Raw genomic sequence first — 19,099 nt, forward strand, 5'->3', positions numbered from 1 at the left:
AAAAATGTATATCAAGTTTGGGATATTTATTTACAAATATATTTATGTGCTATTTATAAATGTAGCTCTACATAAACAAAACATTTCATTATATTCTTCTTATCAACAACGCAGTTAGAATGGGGTAGAACACAAATACAATTGAATAGGGAATAACACTGTATTTTACTTTATTTAACATAGTGGAAACAACTTTTAGTATAATTACATTTAAATATAAGGCAACATGTCTCTAAAATTTATTAACAAACTTGTTATTTGTGTTCTTTTCACGGGTGTTTTTCCTCAACCCATTGATTACTTTACTCCTGAACAAATTCATTTATCACTCACAGGTATTACGTTCTTGTGTATCATTGATTTTAAAAAAAGAATCCCAACTTCTTTATTTTACTATTGGTTTATACTATCAACCTTAATTAACCATATTTAACTATCATTAGATTCGAAACAATCTATGCTTGTAACATGGGTCACTTGGAATCAAACTTCATCATATGCAAACTATGGTCTTAGTCCTCAAAATTTGACTCAAACGGCCTCAGGCTCTTCAAACATTTTTTACACTAGTCAAGACTCATCCAGACATGAATATATTCACAAGGTAAAAATGAGTGAATTAAGGCCAAACACAACCTACTGTAAGATGCATAAATAAGCGTAATTTTTTCCCTCAAAATAAAAAACATTTTTTCATCGCAGACTATCATGTTGGAAGTTCCTTGGGATGGTCGGGAATATTTTGGTTCAAAACATTCCCTGAAGGCACATATTGGAGTCCATCGATAGCTATGTACGGAGACATGGGGAATATCAATGCTCAGTCCTTACCTCGGCTACAACAGGATACCCAAAAAGGAATGTATGATGCTATTTTCCATGTGGGTGACTTCGCGTATGACATGAATACGGATGAAGGACTAGTTGGAGATGAATTCATGAGACAAATAGAATCAATTGCAGCTTATGTACCATATATGACTTGCAATGGAAACCACGAACAATTTGCGTACATATCGTAAAAATGCCAATAGGTACAATCTAAGGTTTATTTCATTATAGGAATTTTAGCCACTATAAAGCTCGTTTCAACATGCCAAATGATGAACGAGGGGATAACATGTACTATAGCTTCAACATGGGACCTATGCATATCATTAGTTTGTCGACAGAATACTATTACTTTTTAAATTATGGCCTAAATCAAGTTAAACAACAACATGATTGGTTTGAAAACGATTTAAAAGTAAGGAAACCCCAATATCTTCAAACCCATAGTTCCTTAATTTTTTTTTTTTTTTTGTAAAAAAAAAAGTTGGCCAATCTGTCTAAGAACAGAGAGAAGCGACCTTGGATCCTTGTTTTTGGTCACCGACCTATGTACTGTTCAAATACAGATAAGGATGATTGCACAAAATTCAAAGCTAGAACACGCGTTGGCCTTCCACTTCTACATTTGTAAATTGATCATGTCGGGCCCTTGACACATTTTGTTTAAACTCATTTTTTCAGATATGGGTTGGAAGATCTTATGTACAAATATAAAGTGGACCTAGCCGTATGGGCTCATGAGCATGACTATGAAAGACTATGGCCCATTTATAACACAAAAGTAATGAATGGGTCATATGAAAGGCCATACGACAATCCAAAGGCTCCAGTTCACATAATTACGGGATCTGCTGTAAGTAAAATTGCAATCATAGTGATAACTAAACGACTTTTAAATCTCCTGTTTTACTATGAATGTATCTGATGATTAAGTTCGAGAGTTAGGTATATTAGAAATTGATTGATAAGCACAGTAAATTTACATCTTAAGACTAAGTTTTTCACCATTCCTTTCAATGAAATGATGATGCCTTTATTCCAGACTGATGGCATATCTTTTATCTTTTAATACTCCTCTTGCTTCGATATGAACCTATGAAGAATTAAATTAATAGTAATATATAGACTCATAAGGGATAATTTTACCAATGATCTAATTATCCATCGTAAATTAAACTTTTGCAAGGATTCGCATTTTGGATTCCAGATAATTGGAGGATCATTGTGAGTAAGTAAATGGACATCATTGTCTTTAGCAAAAATTTTGAGCTCAGGAGGAACGACACAGCATGTAGTTTGATTAACCTAATCCAAATTGACAATTTCATTAATCCTATTCAACGAATACTCTTTAGTTTTACGAACCTGAACATTATTGGGCTTAATTTTAACATTGTTAAAAATATATTTGAATACTTCAGTTTCTACATCGGATATCCCCAGATTTTTTATAACTTTACGATCCACGAGCTTTTCAAGAAATCTCCACAATTTAATCAAATTTTCTCTATGCTCAGACGTAGTATTTGGATCCACGTTATCAGATGTAAACCCTAGAGCGTCGCAACCCATTTCAGGGAGCGCTAAATTTAGATTTTCAACATACTCTGTTCCTAATATCTCCAAGATCTGATCAATGGCCTCCTGGGCTTTAAGTGTGTCAAAATCCTTGAGAAAGATTTTCAGAGTAATACTGAATTCGTTTTTCCGGGCTTCAGGATCAAGAATTGCAGACTTTTGATGACTTGACTGTAGTTCAGGTTTATTGATTGCATTCTTCACGACTTGATTTACCTCTGATATGGGCTCTCGACTCACTCGATAGGATTTAAACTCTTTGTCTGTGATGAGGTTTGGGCTCAGTAGGAAAAGAGGAGTAGGCTCACTCATTTTCTTACCAACAAATGGTTTGCGTCTTGAGATTTGTTATTTATAGGAAGTACAAAACACAACTATAGACGGAAGCTGCTAGTGTATGCTGTATTACTTAGAAATAGTAATGATTTAGTACATGTTGTTTATCAAGTTAAACATACAATATATGTAGCAAAGGACAACGAATTAATCCAGATTGTGTGAGATATTATGTTTTCTTTTCCTCTAGCTTCTCTTAGCTTAGAAAGACGGCCCAGCTCTTTGAATCAAAGGTCAAATTCCATAATATAGTCTAAAAGAAAATAATGTTATATAAATAAAGGATTATAATTAGTCCTCATCCCAGGAATCCCTTCTCATATTTCCACAGACTATTTTAATCTTACACTGACTATATTCATATTGATATTGGAACTTCTTTCAATATGAGAAAGCAGTCATACTAGGTACAAATACAATATTCGCTTATCTAGCTATGACGTCACATAAATATTGTTGAGTAACGTTTTTATGTCATTTATAATTGAAGGACAGAAGATACCCGATCATTCATAAATCATAACTGTACCTTCAATAGACCTAATTCGTACCAATTTAATTATGAATTACGAATGCCTACAGCTCTCTTTATATTATTTTTAATCTAAGAGTACAAAGAGAATAGAGAAAAAATGCCAAATTTTATTTATAGTGAAAGGTTAGATGTTCCCATTTTTAGTAATAGTTCTGAATATTTCTCCTTGTACCTATTTTTAAACATATAATAGTAGACAATAACAAGTCTACTCAACTGTATTAATGTCATATTTTATTAAAAGAGTAGCTATTCATTTGCACTTATTTACAATTTTTTTAGGGATGCCAAGAAAGGCATGATGGGTTTCTTCCACTCCCCAATCGTACAGCGTTTCGTTCTATGGATTATGGTTACACCAGATTGAATGTGATGAATGGTTCCCATTTGCATATCCAACAAGTTTCAGATGACCAAGTAAAAAAATATAAAATATGATACGATTAGATTTATTTCCTAATTATATTTGATGTTTCTCTCATTTTAGGAGGGCGCAATCATTGATGATTTTTGGATCATCAAGGCTATACCATAGAGAAAGAAAAAAATAATTATCATTGACAATTTAAAAAAATTATAAATTTTTGTTTTTGTGCCAGTTGTTTCTAATTGTAAATTCATTATAAAAGGAATGGATAATTACTACAATATGTGCACTCTGCATACATATGATATATTTTATATCATATGACTTTAAAATATGATTAATATATAAAGTGACTGATTATAATAAAAAAATATCCCATTAAAAATATTCATGAGGTTGATGTTGACTAAATGTATGCGTAGGGGAGAGAAGACTAATTACAATACTTTTTGCTTTTAGCTCAATTATTGGTATTTGGTTTGGCTCAGACATGCCAAAATTTGACACAATATGCAAAATATATCTTATATTGTTTAAATTTATTTATAGATACTATCAGTAAGTAGTTTCCTCACAAACTGCATTTGAATGTAGCGAGTCAAGTGTTGGAACTATATCCCTAGGTACGTTTGCAATAGTTAAAAAGTTTAAGTTATAAATTAAGAAAATTTGACTAAAAAAGAAATAAATGGACCTCTTGAGGTGTTGATTATCTACGTGGCGTTTGATTATATAAAAGAATATACCTAGATTTACTAAAGATGATTGCTTTGGTCAATCTATGTATTTTCTGAAAAGAAGTGCACTCTCCATGTACACAGTACTCCCTAGATAAATTTACTCTCACCGCCCTTTTCGAAGCCTTGCCCTGCCAGATAAACATGTTTGCTGTGAAATATAAAATAATAAAGATGAAGAAATAGTAGATTTGTATGGAGCATTTTCACGTAAGTCATAAATAGCATCATAATTGAAGGACACACCATTTAGGGGGCACTAAGTTGATATTTTAGGATATAAAATGGAAAAATTTCCAATAAATCCCCATCAAATGGCTTTAATAAAAAAGGGCCTAATAGTGGCACTGAATACTACTTGAAGCCAATGATAAGCTCTGATATTTGAATATAATGAAAATAATATGTATTGAAAATTCCTAAGAATGGATAAATTTGTATTATTTTTTTTTTGGATCGATTAGGGGCGATAAAAGTAAGATAGTTAGAGAAAAATATATTATAAGTTATAATATATTTTTAATTTATAACGGCTTACCACGTCTATCCTGCGTGTACACGTTTAAGATATACCTATGTGTATATACAGGTGTGCGCGTCTAAAACTGAACACTCCTTTAAATTTTACGCCATGCACATATTCGTGATTTTATTGAGTTGAACCCGATTTATACTTCGAGGCAAGGGTCTTGACTAGTTATAAACAAAACTCCGGCTAAATCTAAACAGCAACAGTGAAACAACAGCAGATAATATGGAGATACGTCGAGTCGCGATTTTGGAACTTTCCGCGCGGGGAAAAACTCCCACTGAAATTGCCAAGGTTCTGAACTGCAGCCGCACCACTATTTATAGCGTGGTAGCCAAAGGTACTCCTGAGGCGACCACAAGATCTAAGTTAAGGCCTCGAAGGTCGGACGAAATGGTTGCTGCCGTGAAAAAGTATGTCGAGGACAAGAGAGGGAAGGTCACCGTCAGCGGCCTCTCCAGGGAGTTCAACGTCAGCAGAAGAACCATGGACCGGCTAATTAAGAAAGATCTTGGCCTTAAGGTCTACAAGAGAACCCCTCGTCAAGCTCTCAAGCCTGTAGACAAGGAAAAACGCACAAAATTTAAAGGAGTTTTCAGTTTTAGACGCGCACACCTGTATAGGTATAAAAGTATTGATATATATAAATAATATCGGGAGAAGGGTTCGTCTAACAAAAATATCATTAATATTAATCTAGGTATATTATATTTATACCTATATGTACACTTAGACGTGTAGACACAGAATAGATGTGGTAACCCGCCTTTATTCTTTCCATTATGATAGTTATAAAACACGGAATTAAGATTGTATAACGATGTAATAACATATTTTTAGTACATTTTAGGGTCAGATATTTAATAAAACTCGGCAATGGTGAATAACATTTTTATACATAGTAAGTTTTAAGTCCTTCTATTTGTTGGTACCGTTTTAGCATCCAATAGTTCATTATTTTCCTTAATATTAATGAAAAAAAGGTTTTCATTGTTATAAAACTGGTGTTTAGGCAATCAAAATGGACGACATATAAATTGTGACGTCACGTAAAAACTCTCTATATGCCAAATTTCTTCTCAATGGAAGTATTTTGAATTTAAAAAAATATATGAACTGATAAAATAATTCAAATGATAAAGGTAAGTTACAGTCAAAATAATACAAAATAAATAAATAATAACTTTTATCACTCAAAATAATACAAAATAAATAAATAATAACTTTTATCACTCAAAATCAGTTTTTATACAATATCTCAAAGAAAAGTTTGTAAAAATTATTGGCTTTTTTCACTACAATAATCTGTATTATATTATACAATTGTAATGTTAATTTTGTGATTGTGTTTTTCTGATATTCGAGAAAGAGGGGATGTTATAACTTTTCCCTTTCGTTTACTTGTTATTATATATATTTTTATAGTCAGTGTAAGTGATATTGGATACACTATTATTAAATTATAATGGATCCCTTGTGCGCATGAGTGTTGTGAGAGAAAATGACGTCACACACCGAAAGGCCTATAACTAGCTAAAATACTTTACATAATATTTAGCCAGAACGGATCTCCAAACAGTAAATTTGCTATAGTGATAGCACAGATTGAAATATAATGAATGGAGATGGGTCTCAAAAGAGAATTTGAATTAATAAAAGAGAAAAGGATCTTAAACACATAAAGGTATGTATGCTGCAGCATGATGCTGTAATTAATAGCGGCGGTGTGAGCCATTATTAGGTCATTACTCCTTCCCGACTTCACGACCTATTTATTTAACCAATCATCAACAATACTTATTAATATTATTATTAAAATATGAATACTATTATTTTTTCAAATTAGCGCGCTTTGTTAGGCCTCTTTGATGTATATATTCGTCAGTGTTTTCCTTAATGATGACTTGTCATCCATGAGCCGGAAAGAATACTCACACCCTCTTTCTTATATAATTATAAAAGAGAAAATCCCTTTATGTTAATACCTAGGCAAATATTTATGAGCAGATAACATTTTAAATATGTGGGAAAGGCGCACAAAAAAAATCATGGATTTTCATTATCACTTATCAGTCATAATTTTGTGAATCCAAATATTGGCGGGTGTGTGTTTTTAAGTCAGTACAATATACGAACAGCTCCCTATCTCTCTCTCTCCCATATTTTACAATAATTACTGACGGAACATCATCGGTAAGTTGGTATATATCTATCTTAGTTATTATATTATTTATATTAATTGTTATTGTAGAAATAAATAATATTGGGGATTTGGCTCCCCCTTTTGGATTTCCGTTTCAGTTTTTAACCACACGTTTATCTTATTTTTGGGTGTTTCCCTTCTTATCCGTTATAATCAATGAGTCATGTTTTATTCTCTTTAAGATAAGGTTAGGAGTTGGATGATTATATTATTCGATCAACAGATTAAGAGAGTCGAATTTCAAGACTATTTGAAAAATACGTAATTCTATATTCTGTCTACATTACTTATTATTAAATGATAAAGTAAAATTTTGTTTTAAGAATATACTATTATAGTATTACATTTTATTGAGTGTAGGGAAGACCGGAGACGATTGCTAGAACATCCCTCTTTTCTCCAATAGCAAAAAACTACAGCCAAAACGGATTATAACAATTGTATAATAGATTGCAAATTATTGTGGCGAAAAATCAATCATTTTTGTCAACTTTTCTTCGAGATATTGAATTAAAACTGGTTTTGGGGGCAAAACAGTTTTTGAATATAAATTTGAGATATTACCACGCTCACATAGAGGGGTCATTTGTAGTTGCAACTCTCCTCATATTTTCTTTTCTTACTTATTATTTTATATAATTATACTACAAATAAAGCATGTTTGAGGACCAGGATAAGGCTCTGAAGAGGTTTATAAGAGTGAATTTCTCCGATCTATAATATTGATCAGTCATATTATTCTATTTTAATCTGTTATAATTCATTCAAAGTTAATAATATTATTCAACACCTTAGAAGGTCTAGTTCTTCATTTTTTTCAAAAAATATTATTGAACCCATTATTTTTTTTTTTACAATTCCTAACTCAAACTTAAGATATTTGTTTAACTCTTGCAACCGTTTCGAGTAAAGAGGATATTTGCAACTTTTGACGTGTCACATTCATTGTTCCTGGCCAATAAAATTTCCAAAGGGATTCAAAGAATAGCAGACATTATGTTCTTGCCTCTGTTTGTAAAACCTATTATCCACATATTTTTCAGTTTTTTGCCCTGCCTTCACAGAATAAATCATGTTTTTCAGATTTGCTTACTTTGATTAATTAGTCATGAACTCTATTGTTAAAGAAATAAAATAACTTGACTTAATCCCTACTAATTACCCACTTAGTTCATCTAAATAGCTTTTACAATAAAAAACGGTGGTTGGGTTTACCTGAGGGCAGTTTTGTTATGTCATTAGGGCCGATACTTGGGGGGGGGGGAAGGGATGTTGGGTTTCTTGAAATTTTTGCAATGTTTTTTTTTTTTTTTTAATTACCTACTTGTAGAAACGACAAATTTAAGAATGACCTTTATTTTTAAGAAGCAAAAGTTTAACAAATGATCTTTTTTTTAGAATAAACAATAAATATTGTTGAATTGTGACAAGAATCACTCAAATATTGACAGCATACATAAAAAACTTAGTTTTTAATTGGGGGAAGCAAAAAATATTTCTAATATGCCCAGTCTTCCCTACATATGTAATATGCATAGCCGATGATGAGTAGAAGGGAGTGCCATGGTTTCACTTCATACATGACTTTGTTTTCTAAATATATAACTATAGTCATGTATATATATTATATAGGTATAGGTAATTCCATGAAATAATATGTACTTATTCACAAAAGTTACTTATTACCTAACAAAAATAAAAAAAGAAATGCGCTTCTCTTTGTTCATGAACGGCCCACTCACACTGACATAACTGTATGAAAATCATGATTTAATTTCATCCCTGTAGTGTATTCTACCGTCTATAAGTAGAACACCTCATATTCACTCTTACTCATCCACCGCATCTTTGTATATTTACATAATCATATCCTCCACTCACCACCACCATCATCAGTATCAAAATGGGACCAAGGAAGCCAGAAGAAGAAAAAGAGATCCTCCAATGGGTTGAATCTGTTTTGGAAGAACCCCTTCCCAAAGGAGATTTCGAAGAAATCCTACAAAACGGTGTGATCCTCTGTAAACTCATGAATAAAATATCTCCTGGAGCTATTAGCAAGTTTAAAGAAAAAGGTCCCGCTTTTCTGTTGATGGAAAATATTAACGCCTTCCTCGTAAGTACACCTACTTATTTATGCAAGTTCATGCTATATTATATGTACTAATATTTGTACATATTTACAGAAAGCGGTCAAAGCCTATGGTGTTCCTGAAGAAGAAGCTTTTCAAACACCGGATCTCTTTGAAGCCAGAAATATCTCACAAGTGACGCTCTGTCTATACTCTTTGGGACGAATAACACAAAAACATCCTGAGTACACTGGACCAAAGATTGGACCTAAAATGTCCACCAAAAATGAGAGGAACTTTACAGAAGAGCAGATCAAAGCAGGAAGAGACTCTCAAATTGGATTACAGGCTGGATCAAACAAAGGAGCTTCTCAGGCGGGACATGGAGGAATGGGAAATACTCGGCATATGTAGATTTGATTTATGTGTATAATTTTTTAATCGTTTATAATCTACGATTTTATCTACAGATTAGGATAAAAATATTAATTATATTCGAAATCAATCGACTATTCCTTGTCTATTTTGATAATTAATCATATGTTCATTAAAAAACATTAAATAGATAATATTCATTATATATCTCATATTATTATTTCGACTCATATAATCCACGAGCAGGGGGTAATACCTCAGACGGATCTGTTCGACTGATGCTCTAGCTTAAGATTGCCCTCCAAACAAATCCTGATTACTCTTTTCCTGTAGAATTGTCCACCTCAAAAACAAAATATTTTGTCTTCATATTTAATATTAATATTCAATAGGTTTTTCATTAAAGTCAAAAAAATTTAAAATAAACTTAAAATTAGAAGGTACTTCTCTGTAAACTGTATTAAGAGTATCAAAGATCTCAGTCCCCCTATGCCTAAGTCACGGGTACATAAAATCAATACGTGTTATCGTTGCTCTATAAAGAATTATATCATATTAGTGTAGTTGTTATGAAATAGAAAAAAATAGGGGTATGCATATTCTATTTTTTTGTGACATCCTAACTTATGATGTTTGTATTACGGGAAATGTGGAAAATCGGGCACTTTGCAAAATTCCCGGGCTATGTTCAAATTACTTTTAGAGCGGATAATGTACAGAATGCCCGGACAATCTATAAAATTTCCAATTGTCATTTTTACTTCATTTACATGTCAGGTAAAATGATAGTGAGTAATCTGATTATTAAACAATTCATTGCAAGCAATTTGATAATTTAATGCTGGGATGTCCAACCTGTGAATCGGTGGCAATATTGCAGCCTGCCGAATGTTTATGTGTGGCCCACTACTCATTCTTACTTACTTAAACTATTATTATTAACAAAATTATTGCAATATCATCAAAATACGTAGAACACTCATAATACGTACAAACATTGACAAATATTTGACGGTATCTCTTATTTTCTGATACTCTAACAAGGTTGGCAGTTAAGCTGTTTTTAGCAGTTTTGCCTTGAAAAATGAAATTTAGCCTTTATTTATATTTGGTTTAAAATTGAAATAAATTTGTATATAATAGTTTTGTTTTAAATTTACATTTTTCAAGAAATATAACTTAATATGTTCTGTGGCTCATTAAAATATTTCAAGTGGCAATGCGGCCTATTTTATTAAAAGGCTAGACATCTCTGATCTAGCAACGGATTTTACAAGTGAAGTTCTGTTCCAAAAGGGGGATAATTACCCTCAGCCACCGCTTTCCTGAGTATCAAGGGCTCCTTTCAATATCCGATAATTCACCCAAGTCTATGGGTTGTGCAAGGGAACCACTGGTCGAAAGGGTGGGTCATTAGCCACTGCCACTAATTAATTGAGCATCAAGAACCTCCTTTATTCACACAGGAATTGAACTTTTTTTGGTATTATACTTAGTGGGCTCTGTAAAGGTATGTGTAACTTTGGTTTTGGTTTATTACCGTAATGCGGTTCCTCTGCAGCCGGAGGGTTAAGATGTTTTGAATGAACGAGATTATATGTGGGTATATCAGGATAACTACAGTAACAAGTAAAGATCTAATAACATTTACATTAGAATTGTTGATCTTATTTGATAATATTCGAACTACATGGTTCTACATTTCATATAAATTTTATTAGTTTCTTCAAAATATACATAAGCTAAAAACCTATTTAAATATACTTTTCAACATCAAATGTAATAATTACAAAAAATCATCTTTTTGAACATACGTAACATACCTAATATTACCTAAATATTTAACAAACACATTCCCCAAATAAACTACTTTTGCAGCATGTTGTGCTCTTATGTCATCATTTCCTATTACAGAGGTTTTTTTTTTTTTTTTTTTTTTTTTTTTTTTAGAAAACGAACTTATTTGTTTTTAGTCTGTGCAATTGCCTACTTAAAGCCATCTTCATTTCATCCAACAGAATTGATGCAGTCAGTCGCAATATAACTTCCTTCTCTCGGGGAACTTAATCAATAGGGAGGAATGACTCCTTGCAAGGCTCAAACTACTTTCTTACATTAAGACATCATTTTTTTGTCCCTAATCTATAATATCCGTTCTCTGCTACATGGATAACAACAGAGAAGACGTAGGAGGGATCTATTTTTCCACGGTCGATATTTGGAACTTTGACTTTGACGCATTGTCTACCTCAGTTTCCTTAAACTGCTTTGAGAATAGATGTCCTATCATCTTCATTTCCCCCCAAATAAGAACCCTGGGAGTTAGTTTCTGAAGCATAGTATCTAAAACTGTAGATGGAACAATTTTGTTCTCCAGATACAGATTGTAGACAGAATACCTATTTCTTATGATCAACCAGTGTTCTTTCTTTCCCCTCAACTTCGGGCCTTTCACGGTCTATATTTCCACACATCTTTAATAGATGCTACTCCGTGGTTATATCACACTCTAATTGGATTGGATAAATACAAGCCCTCAAGTCCGACCTATATCGGATGGTGATACATAGCTTGGTATGAAGTTAGCCCAATATCAGAGTGAAAGCGGTGATTCTTGACATACTGAACGAGCCACTATCCATCACTCAACTTACTCGTCTTGTTGTCAAGTTGCCACATCATAAGAATGTTTTGAATATCTCCATTTGTACTCTCACATGATTTCTGAGATTGTGAGTGATGGCGATTTCCATACACAAGTTCACATGCCCAACCCGTGGGCCGAGATGTATTATAAACACCTAATAGATAGTTTCTTAATACTGAAGGAAGCGGTGGTGGTGGGTAATGATTCCCCTCATGAACCTCGAGGTCTTTCGCGCTACCCGTGGGATGAGGTGTATCATAGGATATTAGAAGGGGTTCCTCATACTTTGGGATAGCAGCGGTGATTGATTTTGATCCCACTTGTGGACAAGCGGTTAACTAGTGTAACCCGTGGGTCGGGGTGTATTAGAATATATTATAAGTGGTAATTTTCCCTTGATACTCAGGATAGAAGTGGCGATAGGTTTAGATCCACCTGCAAAACCTGTTGGCCGAGGTATATTTTGCAAAATAAAATTGAGTCTCTTGTGACAATTTCTTATCATACTGTAGTTTGATCTTCTGAATACAATATCAATCAAAATGTACTAGATCGTGTATGTCTAGCCATTTAATATAATAGGACGCATTGCCACTTGTAATATTTTAGTGGTACACAGTACCTATTAAGTTATATTTCTTGAAAAATGTAAATTTAAAACAAAACTATTTTATAGGAATCTATTTCAATTTTAGACCAAATATAAATAAAGACCAAATTTAATTTTTACCTGCAAAATTGCAAAATAAAACAACTAAACTAGCAGACCTATTAGAATGTTAGACAATACGATAAGCTGTCAAATATTTTTCAATGTTTGTACGTATTATGAGCGTTCTACGTATTGTGATGATATTGCAACAATTTTGCTAATAATACTACTTTAAGTAAGTAAGAATGAGTAGTGGACCACACGTAAACATTCGGTGGACCGTAATGCTGCCCGAGATCCACAGGTTGGACATCCCTTCATTAGATTATCAAATTGCTTGTAATGAAATTGTATCTCAATCAAATCCTCAATGATCAAATTGCATGCAATGAATTGTTTGATAATCAAATTACTCATTATCATTTTACCTGACAATGTAAATTTGGAAATTTTATTGATTGCTGGGGTATTTTGCACATTGCCCATAACATGTGTAGTTAAGAGGTTTATAACCTACATAATAAATAAATTGATAGGTTACGTGTAGTCAATGAAGACAATGTTGCGAATTATTTAATGTTTAAACCAAGGTTCGGTAATATCTTGGAGAGTATGGGACAAACAGCTATGTAGTGTCATGGTAGAGGGCCAAACAGCTATTGCTGGAAAATCATGGCGGAGAATCATATTATTTAATATATAATTGATTTTCTGGGTGTTTAGAGAAAACAAGGATTCAATATAACTATATTCAAACAAAACCCTTTTTTTACTACAGGAATTATAAAGGAAATATATAAGAGGATTAAGATAAATGGAACCCTACCACTTCATCTATATTTGACTTCTCTAATCTGCATCTCCAGGTGCAATGCAATGCTTTCTCTTTCTAACTCGAAATTGGAGACAACGACAGACTTGAAATTAAATTCTTGCAACCTTTTAATAATAAGGAAATAACTTTGGTACGTCAAGCGAAAAAATGCGGAGTGAAGAATATCTGACCGATGAAGTGAAGGATCTCAACTTTTTGGAGTTATTTTATTCGAGAATTTTAAAAAAATAAATGAAAAATATGAAATAACCTCATGTCGGATATTGACTCATAATGTCGTCAAGTATTCGATAAAAAGAACTAATATCCCTGAGACACTTTCTCCACATATACTCGTTGAGAGATATCTAAAAAAGCTCTTCAGAAGTGTTCATTACTCCTAACCGTCTGGGTATACCCAGTTATAGTTATGTACAACAGTATTAAAAGATTTTATTGCATTAATTTAGATGATTGTCATTGATAAGGTTGTGGGCAGGTAAAAATTCACTCACGGGCCGAGGGTTACCAACCTCTGGCTTAAACTATATGGCAAGGAGTTCTATATTTAAATATCTGGAGTGGGACCACCTCAACGGCACAACTTCTAATACACCAATGAGGTTATGCAGTTGAAGGAAAAATATAGAGGTGTAATCCATGGCAGATTCTTAGTTGATATCCTGTTTGGCTGTTATATTACTTTGCAAACCTCGACTGATACAAGGTGAAGGAAACATTTGAAAAAAACATGTGGTTGCTAGTCTTCTGTATTTTTTATATTGTCAGCTGTTAATTATTATGGGCAGGTTTATTGCTTAGATATATATCATTGAGAAATAAACATTACTTTATATATAGACATTATGCGAACTATTTTATCATTATTATTGAGAAGTACAGCAAGTAAACGATAGAGGGCCAAACTCATAAATGAATATTATGGTTATTAATAGCAGTATTTGGGCAATGCTACTTTTGAGTTTGAATTAAAAAAAAAGCTATGAGTTCTATAAATCATAAAATTTTTAATACTAAAATAAATACATTTTTCAATTAAAATACATAATGCCGATTATTTTGTAATAGGAATAACGTATAAGGGGGTAGTCATCCAGTTCCAGGGGTTAGTAGACTTAGAACAGAACATTTTGCCTTGTGACGCTTTCGCCTTGAGTCGTTCTTGCCTTGAGACGTTTTCCCCGTGTCCTCTTTTGCTTTGCTAATACAACGGTAAAAATTCCACTGACAAACCTATATAACTAAGAAAAAAATAGCATTCCCTCTATTATTGTTATCGGCAAAAAAGCAATAAAGAAAAAATGTTGCAAGGCAAAACAGTACAAGGTAAAAACGTCTCAATGCGAAAGCGTTACAAAGCATTAAAAAAAATTCTCAAAAATTTGGAATGTATACCCCCATTTTTTTTCTATTGGATCTCAGCTACTCAAATATGAAAAAAAAATCTCTAAGACAACAATAATAGGTTCTGACGAGAGCTTAAAGTCAATTCGATTACTTGATTGTAGTGTGGACCGGAAAATTTGCATTCAAACAAAGATTACACAAAAAGTACATAACATAAATATGTTTTAACTCATTTGACTATTAGTATATAGATGTATGTCTGTTTAGTAAGACTTTGGTCAGTTTAATTAGAAGTATTCAGAAGACGTGTTTCAACTTTCTCTGGTCCACCTTACTCTATATAGAGTGATTATGTTAAGTTTATCTTTCAAAATTAATAAATAATACCTTTTTTACTCATCGTAATAGTATTCAATTATGTCTTAGTATAATTTGAAGACAGTGAGGTTTTACATACATTTTAAATTTCAAATCAGAGAAATGTTATGAACTTGTTTGATTTTAACTTCAAAGGCAATTACAGACTAGGAGCTCCAAGATATTATACAATCTGTTTGAATTTTTTTCTGATTTATATCTAAACAAGTTCAAACTAATTTCACATGAAATAAAGACCCAAAAAATGATTAAGAAAGATTTTATTACTCCAAACTTAGTAGCTGCATTAAGTAGGTGTCAATTAAGTATGAGAGATATAGTCTTTATTCTTGAAGCAATTATTGATTCATTGGGGTTGAATATTCATGAATTTTCTATTAGTAAGTCTTCTATCCAAAGGATATGGAGTGATCGAAGAAAGATCGGGGAACTCCATAAAAAATGATTTTAAAGACAAAGTACAAGATTTTGTAGTTTTACTTTGTGATGAAAAATCACGGTTATGCTACTGGAGCAAAAATTTGAAATATAAATGTTTTTATTTGCTTGTCGTCATCATCTTCATGAACAAACTAAAAAAAGTGTTTTGGAAGTGAAAATCAAAAATGTAACTCCATGTCCAAATATCCCTTTCTTTCAAAAATTAAAAGATTATTGGAAAAATATAGTCCAAATAAACTCCTTACAATCCTTAGAAATTGTAGGATATGATTACATGGAGCTCATACAACTATCTATTATATTTTTAGGTGGAGACAATGATAAAAAAAATTCTCATTGGATGGCCAGAATAATTATACTCTCTAAAGATATCCTTATTAAGCTACCAGCTTAAAATAAATAAAGACGATAAAATAGTGTTATTATATATATGTTTATTGATTGTAACAATATACGTTAAGCCTTGTTTTCAATTTATTTTAGCATTCAAAGCACCATATAACGATTTATGCTTGTTAAAACTATTGAAAGCTTAAGAAAAAATAGACGAAGCAATATAATGAGCTGCCTGAAAAAAAACTTAGTTATCATTTATGGTATTTGACTGAGGAAGCTGTTACCCTTTCATTCTTCAATGAGGATATCGATCAAGAATCTAAAGAAAAAATGGTCGTAAATTTGAAATATGAAAATATCTAGGGACATAGCAAAAGATATGTCGCATCGAATGGAGCAGCATTTGATGGTTCTTAGTTTGGTGTGTGAATGTTTTTAAAAATAGTGATAACTTTATTTATTGTTTCATTAACAACTTGTCTATCATTATATGAAATTTGATTTCAGATTTAAAAAAAAATGTTATATCATATCGGTCAAAAGCATGACACGGTTTTCTTCTTTATAAATTGAAAATTATTTTCTTCGTGAAGCTTCATCTTTATGGGATAGTAATTCTACTTGGATTGGAGCCCGAAAAAAAATTGGCAATTCTTAGAGCAGTTAATGTTACGGCTGATTTTATATATTTCAAAAGTTTAGGAAAGACTTCCATGGTTTAATTACAGCGGGTGAGGAACAAAAGCAATTTATACTACGTTGCATTCCTGAACACAAGAACATACATATATCCTCAATATAAAATAAAACACTTAAAAGGAAATATATCCTAAAATATTAATTTATTGCGTTATTAAGTAAAAATAATCCTAATATATGAAATAGAGTCCTATTATTTATCAATTCTGAACGATAAACTCATCACTTTATATAGAGTAGGGTGAAACGGAGAAAGTTGAAACACGTCTTCTGAATTACTTGGAGATACTAAAAATTCAACTGACCAAAGTCTTACACAATAGACATACATCTATATACTAATAGTCAATTATGATAAGTACCTTTTGTTTAATCTTTATTTAAATACAAATTTCCCAGTCCACCCTACAATCGAGTCATCGAATTAACTTTATGCTCTCGTCGGCACCTGTTATCGTTGTCTTAGAGACATTTTCTTTTCATAATTGAGTAGCTGAGATCAGATAGAAAAAAAGGGAGGGTATGTATTCCGGAAAAATTAATATTAATTTTATGGGACACCTTAATGTACAAGGCAAAAAGGTTCCAGGCGAATCGTCATAGAACCGAGAGAGGGATGTAGAAATAAGAGAGAGGGAGAAGAGGAGAGAGAGAAAGAAGGAAAGATATTTGGAAAAAGAGAAGGGGAATGAGGTTTTATTTCGCTCAAAGACACACCTTCGAGTCACCAAAAAATATCATAAGAAAGTATATGTTATTTTATACATATATATATATTTTATATCTTGCTAAATTTCAGACTGATTTGTTCAACTGTTTTGGATTTCAACACCAAAATCGGTCCTATCAATGATTCTATGGTTCCTAACCCTCTCTAAACTACTACCCCCCTTCATTTTACTCCCAAGTGAGTACCCCTCCGTCCTTTAACACCTTAGCATTTCACTCCCCGAGCCATCTACCCTTCGGCATTAAAAAACAGAAAAAAAAATAACTTAAATAGGTTAATTATACATATCTAATTTTTTATTTACGTATTATTTCAACATAGAAAATTAAACAGAATTATGCCAAATTTTGTGAACTTGTGAAGGTCCAAAGTATTGATTCACCAATAAACTCCTTAAATGTGTTTAAATACAGTTATGGATATCAAAATGAAATACTTAAATAGAGTGACAATCAGAGATGGAAAAAAGTCGTTACACTACAACTCCAAATATAGTCTTAACTCCAAGTCCTTGAATCTTTTTATCGAGTCCAATTGGAGTCCTCAGATTTCTTTAGAACCAACTTCAGGCATTTCAAGTCCATAATTATAATATTGTGTTATTCCGAATGACTGACAGTCCTAAGGAGCGGTCCTGAGGACTAATAGGGCCAATCCTAAGCCTGGAATGGACCCAATAAATAAGTACTGACACAGCACTAGTTTACAATACTTGTAGTGAGAATAACTGATTATGTTTTATCTGGTCGATTTATTCTTTGGGGATTTTGTAGCTATTTTAAATAAAATTTACTAATACTAAGAACTCTGTTGCACATTAGATTATAGTACAAGGATCCTCAGTTCATTAGCTTGTAAGAATATATTATAGATAAGTTAGATTAATGGATGAAAATGAAAAAAATAGCATCAATGCATAATTATTTATTTTATATGATTGATGTTGTAATTAGATAATATGTTATGAAGTATACGAATTGCTACTTGTACAATCTACAGTCTGCTTATCCAAATTACAGCATGTACAATATGACGTAGGGGTGGTGCAAGACTCATCTTTCTTGCTTTTGGAACGGTGACTTTTGACCTCCATCTAGTTTGGATTTGAACCCGATGGATTTTGGAATCTCGTCCATTTTCGAGAACAGGGCGTGCAAGAAACCATCTCCAAATTTGGATTAACATATAATGGTATGATAACATATTTTTGTGATTGTGATAAATAATAAAGCTGAACGTTAGATATATTTATTTTTGATGAACAGTAAATATTTATAAACTACCTTTGATTTGTCAAACCCATTTTGACATTCAAATACATATGACAGTAGATTACTATTTTCGATAATCTTAACGGAAAAGGGTTTTTAATCTTATACAACTTTGGCCGATATCAACAATGCTGACATCTTATGAAAAAACTCTATAGAAATTGGAGTAAAAAAATATTTCTTTTTAATGTTTTCATATA

The 19,099-nt window shown here is 32.1% G+C and overlaps 3 protein-coding genes across 5 annotated transcripts; 2 read left to right on the plus strand and 1 right to left on the minus strand.

The window, feature by feature from the left end:
• Position 1: 1 nt before the first annotated feature.
• On the plus strand, positions 2-4,034 carry LOC121124639 (acid phosphatase type 7). Its single transcript, XM_040719819.2, has 8 exons — positions 2-335; positions 444-641; positions 703-1,009; positions 1,063-1,246; positions 1,316-1,458; positions 1,513-1,684; positions 3,563-3,697; positions 3,768-4,034. The coding sequence occupies exons 1-8, from the start codon at positions 227-229 to the stop codon at positions 3,813-3,815; spliced, it is 1,296 nt and encodes a 431-aa protein (XP_040575753.1). The 5' UTR covers positions 2-226; the 3' UTR covers positions 3,816-4,034.
• On the minus strand, positions 12-3,181 carry Gclm (Glutamate-cysteine ligase modifier subunit). The gene is made up of 3 exons (XM_040719843.2): positions 2,197-3,181; positions 1,978-2,136; positions 12-1,924 (listed from the first exon to the last, which is right to left on the minus strand). The coding sequence occupies exons 1-3, from the start codon at positions 2,719-2,721 to the stop codon at positions 1,865-1,867; spliced, it is 744 nt and encodes a 247-aa protein (XP_040575777.1). The 5' UTR covers positions 2,722-3,181; the 3' UTR covers positions 12-1,864.
• Positions 4,035-5,924: 1,890 nt separating the features above from the next.
• On the plus strand, positions 5,925-9,768 carry LOC121124661 (myophilin). 3 transcript variants are annotated; one of them, XM_071891259.1, is made up of 3 exons: positions 5,925-6,055; positions 8,905-9,232; positions 9,303-9,768. In XM_071891259.1, the coding sequence occupies exons 2-3, from the start codon at positions 9,020-9,022 to the stop codon at positions 9,600-9,602; spliced, it is 513 nt and encodes a 170-aa protein (XP_071747360.1). In that variant the 5' UTR covers positions 5,925-6,055; positions 8,905-9,019; the 3' UTR covers positions 9,603-9,768. The 3 variants fall into 3 exon arrangements, with proteins under 3 accessions (XP_071747360.1, XP_040575784.1, XP_040575788.1); XM_040719850.2 differs by lacking the exon at positions 5,925-6,055 and adding an exon at positions 6,948-7,106; XM_040719854.2 differs by lacking the exon at positions 5,925-6,055 and adding an exon at positions 6,957-7,106 and having other exon boundaries at positions 9,013-9,232.
• Positions 9,769-19,099: the final 9,331 nt, after the last annotated feature.

Source organism: Lepeophtheirus salmonis, chromosome 1 (genome assembly GCF_016086655.4).
Source record: "Lepeophtheirus salmonis chromosome 1, UVic_Lsal_1.4, whole genome shotgun sequence".
Taxonomy (NCBI): domain Eukaryota; kingdom Metazoa; phylum Arthropoda; class Copepoda; order Siphonostomatoida; family Caligidae; genus Lepeophtheirus; species Lepeophtheirus salmonis.

What these genes read in the sequence shown, in the direction of transcription:
- LOC121124639 (XM_040719819.2), top strand. Translation starts at nt 227, where the DNA reads ATGTCTCTAAAATTTATTAACAAACTTGTTATTTGTGTTCTTTTCACG. An exon ending in GGAAACCACGAACAATTTGC is followed by an intron (nt 1,010 to 1,062) that starts GTACATATCGTA and finishes ATTTCATTATAG; the next exon opens with GAATTTTAGCCACTATAAAG. An exon ending in ACATAATTACGGGATCTGCT is followed by an intron (nt 1,685 to 3,562) that starts GTAAGTAAAATT and finishes CAATTTTTTTAG; the next exon opens with GGATGCCAAGAAAGGCATGA.
- Gclm (XM_040719843.2), bottom strand. Translation starts at nt 2,721, where the DNA reads ATGAGTGAGCCTACTCCTCTTTTCCTACTGAGCCCAAACCTCATCACA. An exon ending in TTAAGCCCAATAATGTTCAG is followed by an intron (nt 2,137 to 2,196) that starts GTTCGTAAAACT and finishes AATTTGGATTAG; the next exon opens with GTTAATCAAACTACATGCTG. An exon ending in GATGGATAATTAGATCATTG is followed by an intron (nt 1,925 to 1,977) that starts GTAAAATTATCC and finishes AATTCTTCATAG; the next exon opens with GTTCATATCGAAGCAAGAGG.
- LOC121124661 (XM_071891259.1), top strand. Translation starts at nt 9,020, where the DNA reads ATGGGACCAAGGAAGCCAGAAGAAGAAAAAGAGATCCTCCAATGGGTT. An exon ending in AAAATATTAACGCCTTCCTC is followed by an intron (nt 9,233 to 9,302) that starts GTAAGTACACCT and finishes ACATATTTACAG; the next exon opens with AAAGCGGTCAAAGCCTATGG.